At 42.6% G+C, this 10,909-nt stretch overlaps 1 protein-coding gene across 1 annotated transcript in view; it reads right to left on the reverse strand.

Annotated features, from left to right (window-relative positions):
* cacna1ba (calcium channel, voltage-dependent, N type, alpha 1B subunit, a) overlaps window positions 1-10,909 on the reverse strand; it is a 305,842-nt gene that overhangs the window by 160,058 nt on the left and 134,875 nt on the right. Inside the window, exons 20-23 of the mRNA XM_013915926.1 lie at window positions 9,454-9,489; window positions 5,248-5,274; window positions 1,232-1,972; window positions 120-307 (exon numbers count right to left, since the gene is read on the reverse strand). Coding sequence (XP_013771380.1) covers window positions 120-307; window positions 1,232-1,972; window positions 5,248-5,274; window positions 9,454-9,489 — 992 coding nt within the window. The remainder of the gene's footprint in view (window positions 1-119; window positions 308-1,231; window positions 1,973-5,247; window positions 5,275-9,453; window positions 9,490-10,909) is intronic.

Genomic DNA, 10,909 nt, shown 5'->3' on the forward strand with positions numbered 1-10,909 from the left:
GTGGAATTCCAATAAAACTGATTCATGTTTGTGGCTGTAATGTGACAAAATATAGAAAAGTTTAAGGGGGCCGAATAGTTTTGCAAGCCACTGTATATGTTAATAGGTTAGGTACTGACTTTGTATTAGGGTGGTCTCTCCAGGTGGGGAGGTGATAGTCACAGGAGGAATCTGGATGGAGGTTTGCCTAGTTCGTCTGACATTCCTCTGGTTATCTGAGTCTTCTATATGGTCAGGAGGCCAGCTAGTGCCCCCAGAGCCTTGCTGGGGGGTGATAGCCAAGGACTCACCCTCTGAATCGCCAAACCTGTGCCAAAAGAAGAGATATAATCTTAGTTCCTCTACTGTGTACTGTGTAATGTTGTGACTTCTGCAGGAATTGTTCCTTGCTCTGGTTGAGACTCAAGGAAACTCTGGTTCACACATTATGCCTATAACTAGGCATAATGTGTCCATGTAATTCACCTTTATTACTGAGAAAAGGGGGTGTCTGCCTTTTTATTATTTTTTCCCACAATAGAATAGAACACCTCTTTATTGAATTATTTTAAATTATGTGTGCTCCATGCCAACTGTGCCAATAAAATATAAATAGTAAGACAGCAGGAATTAATAATAAACAGGAGAAATATATAAAATTAAAGGGAATATATACAAACTAGTAGAATATATTTCAAACAAGAGAGACATACATTGGAAAACAAAGTGCTTGGAAGTAGTGCAAAGAACTTGGTCTAACTAGAGTCTGTGTGTGGGTGGCTCGAGTGATGAGGGTTACTCAAACCATGGCTCATATTGGTGAGGTGAGTTGTCAGGGGCAGAGTGAGATGAGTGGTCAGGGGCAGAGTGTGAGCGGATAGTGTTTGTTATCAGGCCGAATTGCCCAGGGAAGAAGCAGGTTGTGAGTCTGGAGGTGTGGGACCTGTGCCGACCAGAGGGCAGCGGGTTAAACAAATGGTCCTGTTTTTTTTTGTTTTTGATACAAGAAGATCCGGTGATGGCCTCCAGGGGTAGCAGAGGGTAGCCAATTTTTGGAGCAGAGTTAATTACCCTCATTTTCATTGTAGATATGAAATATTATAAATTTATCGTTGAACACTTATAGGTAACCTCCTTGGGCTCAAATTCCAAGCTCCAGCCTTTTTATAGTGTCACTGTCAGTGTCACTGTGTAGTTGAAATCAAATAGTGAACAGAACAACAGTATTACCATATGTAACCATAGTTTTTACCTCTGACTATGGGTCTTCTCTCTATCATTAGATTCTGTGGAGTGTCCCCTGGATCCGTGAATGCGATGCCTTCTTCTCTCTCCACTGGCACCACTGCCTCCTCTGGAATTCCTATCTCCATTCCTGTTAGACAAATGTCCATCTTTGTGGCGAGATCTTCGCTCTCCCCTCCCTCCACTACTCACTGTCCCGTTGCCACCTCGGGACTGCCGGTGTGAATGATGATGGTGGTGATCTCTCTCGCCTACGTTCCCCCAACCTCCACTGTCATCCACTGAACACTGATGGCGGTGCTTCCTGCCTCCCTCCCGGCTGTGGGACCTCTCACTCTTCCCCCGTTTGTCCCGGCTGCTGTCATGGTTTTTGGAGCGGCTGTGATGGATGTGATGTCTCCCATTATCATTAGTTTCCTGTTTTCGTTCTCTGTCTCGGTGGTAGTGCTGATGGCGGGGCTGGTGAGGCACAGGGGGAGGTGGGTCCGAGGCAGTGTCAGCCTCCTCTGACAAGCAAGTCTTCTTGTGGTGGTGCTGGCTGCTGCCACTGTGGGGCTCAACAACCAACGGCCGGTCAAGGTGAGTCTTCATGTCTGGCCGCATGTGTAGGGCTGACGCTATGTGCAGTCGCTCTTCTGAAGTTAGCTCACTGTACAGCGCCTCACAGCTTGCGTGGTTCTGTTTTCTCAGTTGGCTGGCCCTTTGTTCCCACACCGACATCGTCTTCACTGACCTCTGCTGCTCCTTACTAGAGAATGGAAAAAGAAGACAAATTATAACCACTGTAACATTAATTTTACAACCTAAAATAGTGTATATATTCTGAATCATCAACATCAACTTTTAAACCAATGCAATAGTCACAATAATCTGTAAGTTCAGCAAATGATAAAACCAATTCCAATGGACAGCTAGAGTATCCATTGTGACAAATTCAGTATGTATGCATTTTATAATTCATAGCACATAAAATTAGCTGTATACGCTATTCAGTGTTGGGAAGGTTACTTTTAAAATGTATTACACTACAGATTACAGAATACATGCACCAAAATGTATTTTATAACGTATTCCGTTACATTACTCAATGAGAGTAAAGTATTCTGAATACTTTGGATTGCTTAATATATTGTCATGCTTTTTTACAACTACATGAATGTACTATTGCTGTGTGATTTTTTACTATTACTGAAGGTTACTTGCCATACCAATACTAACTAGATTTTTAAATGTTAATATAAAACTATTCTGCGCGTATATAAAACAGGTCCGCGGTTCTGAACCGTAGTAAAGGGACCTCTGGCTAATACGTCAGGTTCATGTCGGGCTCGTAGCCGAAAACTAGCTTTACTTTGTTGTCTGGGTCAACTTTGCTAGCGAGAGATAGAGAGAGGCGCTGAAAAGCTGGAACTTATTGTTTTGGAAGAAAATACGAACACAGTGTACAGTTGAGTCTTAATTGCTTACTTAAAACTGGGCTTGTCAGGCACTCTTTTTTGGCTGCAGCAGTTTTTATTATATTTACATGCTTCCATCTCCCGTTTCTGTTTGGTGACAACTTGTACTTTCGACTCTCCTTTTTCTCCCTCCCTCGCTCACAGACACATAACGGGTATGACAGTCCATTCTCCCTGCAGCACGGACTACACTGCCCATGACGCTACACATTCTTTAGGGCTATGCCTCAAACACTCTGCCTATCGCCTTCGTATTGAATAATTTTTTGAATAATAATTTTTACAAATATTTCTTCACGTCATTTATGCGGGCCACAAGTAGAGGTGACATGATTGAGACACACAGTCTCTTAATGAGTGTTTTGCTTGGGTCCAAAAATAGAGAGGCCTAAAATATGAAACAGGAAAAAAACGCCCTGTAATCTATTTATTTCAACAAAGTAACTGTCGTGGGTTTAGGAGTAAATCTTTGGATGAAAGGAAAGCTTATCTTAAAGAGAACAATATTTGCTTTAAGTGCTGCGCTTCATTCACTCATCCAGCGAAAGACTGCCACAAAAATGTTCAGTGCAGAGAGTGCAAGAGTGAGAACCACCTTACTGCGCTACACCCAGGGCCTGCCCCCTGGATATCAGAGACTCCTGTAACCACAAGAGAGCAAGGCGGGGAGCAAGGAGAAGAAGCACCTCAAGCTGTCACAGCAAAATGCACAGACATTTGTGGGACTACCGTCAGAGCAAAGTCGTGCTCCAAAATCTGTCTTGTCAGAGTTTATCCAGCTGGCCAGAGGGAGAAAGCTGTTAAGGCGTACATTGTTCTCGACGAGCAGAGCAATAAGTCCTTGGCAAGAACAGAGTTTTTTGAGCTCTTTGGAGTTACAGAGGGCACAGCAGCATACACCTTGAAGACCTGCTCAGGAGTTATTGAAACAACAGGGCGCCGAGCCAACAATTTCATCATGGAGTCATTAGATGGTAAGACTACTCCCCACCTTAATCGAATGTGACAGGCTCCCTGATGATAAGTCTGAAATCCCCACACCTGAGATCGTCAGACATTATCCACATTTCAAGCGGGTTATGGATAAAATCCCGGCTATAGATCCATCAGCAAGCATCCTGATCTTGCTCGGTCGAGATGTACCACAGGCACACAAGAGTGATACAATGGACCCCACGATGCCCCCTACGCCCAGCATCTCGACTTGGAATAGGTGATTGTGGGAGAGGTTTGTCTTGGAAAAGCCCACAAACAAGAGTTTGTAAACGTCTATCGGTGCAACGTGCTGAGTAACGGTCGTACATCTCTGTTCGACCCTTGCACTAACAGTCTACTTATCAAAGAGAAGCTTGACACTCCAGAGCAGCATCATCAGTTTCCAGGAGCTAACGCATCCGAAATCCTATTTCATGGGAAAGACAGCCGTGGTAAAGGGGTCTTCCAGCAAACGCCACACGACAACAAGCCTGCTATGTCTGTGGAAGACAAAGTCTTTCTGGAAATAATGGACAACGAGGTCTTCATGGACGACTCGAATAGTTGGGTGGCAAGGCGCAAACTCCCTAACAACCGAGCCCAAGCAGTCAAGAGTCTTTTGACATTACGGCACATGCTGGAGAAAAAGCCAGACATGAAAGAAGATCTTTGAGGCAGGTCATGCTGAACCAGTACCACCACCCACTGGTGAACAAGAGTGCTGGTATTTGCCAATCTTCGGAGTTTATCATCCGTGCAAACCAGGTCAAGTACGGGCAGTGCTCGACTCCAGCACTAAGCATGATGGTGTCTCACTGAATGACATCCTGCTGAGTGGCCCTGACTTGAATAATTCACTTTTAGGAGTCCTCATCCGCTTCTGCAAGGAACCTGTAGCAGTGGCAGCAGACATAGAACAGATTGCTTCAAAGTCTGCCATGATCACAGAGACTTCTTACATTTCCTCTGGTTCGAGGACAATGACCCCACCAAGCGCATCACGGAGTATAGGATGACCGTGCACGTATTCGGCAACAGCCCCTCTCCCGCTGTTGGCATATACAGCTTGAGAAGAGCAGCTCTGCAAGGACAGGAAGACCACAGTGCAGAGGCAAAACAGTTTGTTCTAAATAACTTCTACGTGGACAGTGGTCTTGCTTCCTTCCCCACCAATGACAACGCCATCCGAGACCTGAAGGAAACCAAGGAGATGTTGGCTGATTCCAACATACGGCTATATAAGATAGCCTCCAACCACGACGTAGTAGTGGAGGCGTTTCCACCTGAGGAACGTGCTAAAGAGCTGAAAGACCTAGAGCTAGGTGTGGATCCGTTGCCTATGCAGAGAAGCTTAGGTCTCAACTGGCACCTTCAAACCAACAGCTTTATCTTTCTTGTCTCCCAGGAGGAGAAGCCGTTTACCTGTAGAGGTATTTCTTCCACAGTTAACAACATATTCGACCCGTTGGGGTTTGCAGCTCCTATTATAGTCCAGGGCAAGGCTATAGTCAGAGAGCTATGCACTGAGCATTGCGATTGGGACACCCCAATACCTGCTGAAAAAGTGGCACAGTGGATGTCTTGGAGAGACTCACTGAAGGCACTCGAGCAAGAGGAAGTCTGGGAAAACAAAAAATGTCTAACTTACCTGCTGATTGGTTGACCCAATCTCCTCCTTTCACCCAAGTTGGTTTGAGAAAAAATGATAGGGATGACTTGCCGCATTTTGGATAGTATGTTGCTCAAGATGCATTCCCCTAGTCTTTCACACAAAGTGCTCACCACGCTGATGGCAGAGGTCGCAGCCATCATGAATGCCCGGCCAATAGTCCCTGTGTCTTCCAATCCAGACATCCCAACCATACTCACCCCTGCTATGCTTTTAACACAAAAGGTGGACTCTGTGTCTGCTCCTTTGGAAGACATTGACCTCAAGGATCTCTACCAAAGTCAGTGGAAGCAAGTTCAAAGCCTTGTGGATTCCTTCTGGAAAAGATGGCGTCAAGAGTACCTGATGACACTCCAGCCGAGAAGGAAATGGCAAGCAGAACAAGCCAGCCTGCAAGTTGGAGATGTTGTGCTCCTAAAGGAAAAAGAGGTTAAACGAAATCAATGGCCCACAGGACTTGTGGTAAATACCTTTCCGGGTCAAGACAGCAGGGTCTGGAAAGTGGAGGGTAGAGTTGTTCAAGGAAGCACCCCCAGGGTGTATTCGAGACCCACCACTGAAGTTGTGTTGTTACTAAGAGGGACATAGTGGTATAGTACTCTATACCAGGCAGGGAGTGTGCTGCCCCTTTAAGGCAGGCATGATAATTTGGGTGTGTGTTTTTTGTACCAGCCGACTTGCCAGGGAAAAACAGTCCTTTAGCCAAACCGTTGTCTGTTCCACTGTTCGTTTGCTTTTTCTTGCTGAGCCTGAGAGAGCACATGCCTGTAAGTAGTTGCTATCTATTTTGTAAGCTTTCCAGCGTTAGTTTTGTGTAGCAGTTTAGAGTTTTGTGTGAGAAACTTTCTTTTGTGAGGAAAAACGGCCGTGATGCTAACACGCTAGCCCGTCTATGGGATTTCCTGTGTAATGTTAGCATTAAGCTAATAGCTAAATGCGTGGGCCTAATAAACAGTGAAGTCTAGATATGCTCGTGTTTATGTGTTATATACATTGTAATTCATGGCTTGATGTTTGATGTTGTAAAGAAAATGCAATTACAGCAGAAATGTAATATTTTATTTTTGTTTCCGTACCAGTTTTACAGTGCTTCTACAGTAAACATCTAAAACCTATCCGCTGACTCCTGGATGTTTATTGTGGACCTGTTAGCTATCTGCCAAGCTAGAAACCAGCTTCACACCCTAGTGAGGGCAGAATAGTAACTATATTCTGAATATCACCCTTTAAAACTGTAACTGTAACGGCATACAGTTACTCATATTTTGTATTTTAAATACGTAATGCCGGTACATGTATTCCGTTACTCCCCAACACTGACTCTAGTTTACATCATGGCAGACAGAGTACCTACATGCAAAATAATTTACTGTATGACGAAGGTGCAATGGAGCTTTCAACAACAAGCTAAATTTATCACAGTATACTGTGGAGACAGCTCATTCATGAATATGCCTCAACTGGCCAAGCATGGCTACATTACCATGCTTTGACATCCTATGATTTTTTTGTCAATTTGTGTTTAATACGCGGCTTTGAAATGGCTGGAAGCATACACTGTTCAAAGTGTATGACCTACACTGAACCATTTAGATTTTAATAATGGGAAATTATATATTTCAGTGTCATTAATGTCAGGAAGCCAATCTGATCACAACACAGTTAAGGACAAACTTTATCCCAGGTTTTTAAAATGCCATCATCCTGCAAGTGTATTCCTTGTGCTCAACACATTGCACTACACTCCTGTTAAGAGGTGGATGGAAAACATGGAACTGGACTTGTTGGATGAACAGAAAGCCTGCAACATAGTATGTATGATGAGAATGCAGGGCAGCTGTTTTACTTAAGCATTCTTGCTTTCAGAATGTCAATGATGACACTATGATCATGTATGCATGTAACTGGCACTGTCATCCACCTTGTTCACAGACAACTGGGTTTTTACCTCAGGTAGTGATGGACTGGGGTGCAGACATAACTCCTACAAACACATAAAGGGAGCAACATTGAAATACACAGAGGGAGAGAAGGAATTTCAAATGGACAGAAAAGGCAAAAGCACAGAGAAGGCAAATTAGCTTTAGGGAAACTCATAGGAGGAGGAACATGTAGATCAAAGACACTAAATTGTACAAGGAGAATGTTTTCCTGAAAGTGAGCAAGCGAACAAGTGAGCAATTTAGGTGTTCAGAGAGTGCACAAAAAAACTTGGAAGAATTAGAAGTCATCAACATTTGGGCCATATATACTTACAATACATAGCTTTTTGTTAGACCATAATGCTATAGTATAGATAATATAATGCTTAGAAATCTATCCTCTGGTCCTATAACTGTGTTGAGTACTGTGAAATAATATTTTATTGTGTTAAAATTGCTACTCCCCTTTGTCTAGAGCAGGGGTAGGCAACCTTTCTGATGGCGTTTTCACCCTAGTGAGGGCAGAATAAAATTTAAAATTTCCTCAGAGGTCAGTGTGCCATATGATTGCATTAGCAATAAATTTAATAACACTCTATATTAACAGTTACACACTATATAGAACCACTTTATAGAATTATATTTGTTCGCAGATGTTTGCAGCTATCAGCAAATAGTTATCAGCTATTTTGAAACAAAAAAAACACACTTTTTATCCATAACAATACTATACAATACAATTTTATTTATATAGCACATTTAAAAACCCGAAGGCACACCAAAGTGCTTCACAGTAATATGTAGAGTCAACATAAGTCAATAAAAGGGTACAAATTGGGCACTAGCACAGACAGGATAGAGGCACTAACAGACCAGGAGAGTTAGATAAATACAAAATCTGCTAAGAAGACAAAAACAGCAGTAAAATTAATAAAAAATAATAAATTTAATAAAAGATTTAAAAGTTTAAAATTTAAAGGATTTAAAAGGGTATTAACTGGTCAGGAAAGCAAAGTCAAATAAATATGCTTTTAATCTTGATTTAAAGGATTGGATAGAGTCCAAGGCTCGAATAGAAGCAGGGAGGCTATTCCAAAGGTTGGGTGCAGCTGAAGCAAAGGCACGATCGCCTCTGGTCTTCAGTCTAAACTTAGGTTGGGCCAGGAGTAATTGACCTGATGATCTTAATGCACGACAAGGAGTGTACAAATTGAGGAGGTCAGTGAGATAGCTGGGCGCAATGTTATTCAGGATTTTAAAAGTGAGTAGCAAGATTTTAAACTCAATGCAATATTTGATTGGTAACCAGTGTAGATCAACAAGAGCCAGAGTAATAGGGTCAAATTTTCTAGTTCCAGTAAGAAGGCGAGCCGCAGCATTCTGAACAAGTTGCAGCCTTCGAAGAGAGAAGGCTTGGAGACCACAGTAGAATTACAATAATCTCACCCGGAGGTCACAAAAGCGTGGATAAGTTTTTCCAGGTCCCTGTGTGGTATATAATGCTTAGCTTTAGAAATCTGGCGCAGTTGAAAAAAAAAACAGATTTAACTCCAGATGATACTTGCTTATCGAGCTTAAAGGAGCTATCCAAATAGACACCCAGGTTACGCTAGGGGCCCCAGCAGGGCAACAAGCTGGTCTCGAGGAATATGGTGGTCGAACACCATAACTTCAGTTTTTCTCTCATTTAAAATGAGAGAATTTTCTGACAGCCAATCTTTAACCTCTCTCAGGCAATCGTACAGGAGTTCAGTGATGCTGATAAATCATCAGCCAGTTGACAATAGATTTGAATGTCATCAGCGTAAAAGTGATAAGAAATATTGTATTTTTCAAATATGGAGCCCAAGGGTAGCATATACAAAGAGAATAATAAAGGGCCCAATACAGACCCCCTGGGGCACACCACAGCAGAGAGGGGCAACAGAGGAAGAGTATCCTCCCATCACAACAGAGAAGGATCTATCTGTGAGGTAAGAATTAAACCAGTTAAGGGCAGAACCCTTGATGCCTACAACATGCTCTAGCCTCCTCAAGAGTATATTATGATCAACCATGCCAAAGGCTGAAGACAGATCCAATGAAACTTAAACGGCAAGGTGACCAGAGTCAGCAAATACAAGAAGATCATTATAGACTCTTAGCAGTGCCGTTTCAGTGCTATGGTGTGGCTTAAAGCCAGACTGGTATTTGTCAGTAATATTATTTGCAACTAAGTAAGCCTGTATTTGGAGAAAGAAGGCTTTCTCTAAAATTTTTTGATAAAAACGGAAGCTTCGAGATTGGCCTATAATTGTCAGGGTCTTTCTGATCGAAATTACTTTTTTTAAGAATGGGGTGCACTGCCGCATGTTTAAAGGCACTCGGGACACAGCCCACAAACAATGATAAATTCATTAAGAATAAGATGCAAGGCCCAATTTCCTCAAAACCTTCCTTGATAATTCGGGATGGAAGGATATCGTGCACAGAATTTGAGTTTCTCAGTTGTTCAATTATTCCCTTAAGAGTGAGGAGTGATAACAGCTCAAAGTGAGAAAAGGTGGACATGCATCCTAAAGCACAAGAGAGTGAGAGTGTGAAGCCTTCAGTAATAAAACTTTTCCACTAAAATGATTAAGAAATTGCTCACAGAGAGCCTGAGGTTACGTCCACACGTACCTGGGTATTTTTGAAAACGCAGATTTTTCTATGCGTTTGCACCTTTCGTCCACACGTAAACAGTGTTTTTGGTCACTGAAAACTGAGATTTTTAAAAACTCCGTCCAGAGTGGATATTTTTGAAAACTCCATTTTTGCATTTACGTGTGGACGAGAAAAACGGAGAAAACGGAGAAAACGCAGCGTCAAAGGTGTGCGCATTTTTTGACGTAACACTGTGCGCCACGTTATTGTTTCGGTGAAATACATTTCTACAATACTGTTACTTGTACTCTCTGCAGTGTTTAAATGCTTACATATACACACACAGTTACTGTCCCTCCACACATACGACTCGGTTCTGCTTCTATGTCCAGCTTTGTTTACTTTTTCCCACCGAGGCTTCTAGACTTCTGATTGACCAACATTTCTGCACGGTTAGGAATATATCGCTACCTGTTGCTTTGGTATGTTCCTAGCAGCATTTTCCTTCATTTCTGCCTTTCCGTGTGGACGGGATTATTTTTTAAAACGAAAATGGAAAATCTCCGTTTTCAAAAATACCCGTGTACGTGTGGACGTAGCCTGAGCGTTCTTGTCCATTTGCTGTTATGTAACTCCATAACAGCAAATGGACTGTGCAACAGAAAACGCAAATGCTATTTATGGTCTCCTCACAAGAATGATAAGAGAAATAAACTAAGCCAATATGGCATGTCTGTTAGTACAGAGACACACATGTTAATATGATCTCTGGTCTCCCACTCAGAGACACAGGTCTCCAAGTGTCCAGCATTCAGACGGCTACCTGAGGACACTCATGTGAGAGAAAATCTGCTCACACAGATATGTAGAGTCAAATACTGTCAAGGCCTCTGCAATGTTCTGAAGACAGTTAAACTTCAGGTAGTGATGTCCAGCAGGTGAAAATGCAAGCTCCATGAACACGCACAGCTGTGGATTCCAGCTGCTTCAATGTTGCATTAACTGGCGTTAACTCAGCCAGTTAATGCGAGACAAAT

The sequence above is a fragment of the Pundamilia nyererei genome, unplaced genomic scaffold (genome assembly GCF_000239375.1).
Source record: "Pundamilia nyererei isolate P.nyererei 1_Seehausen unplaced genomic scaffold, PunNye1.0 scaffold00399, whole genome shotgun sequence".
In the NCBI taxonomy this organism is placed as follows: domain Eukaryota; kingdom Metazoa; phylum Chordata; class Actinopteri; order Cichliformes; family Cichlidae; genus Pundamilia; species Pundamilia nyererei.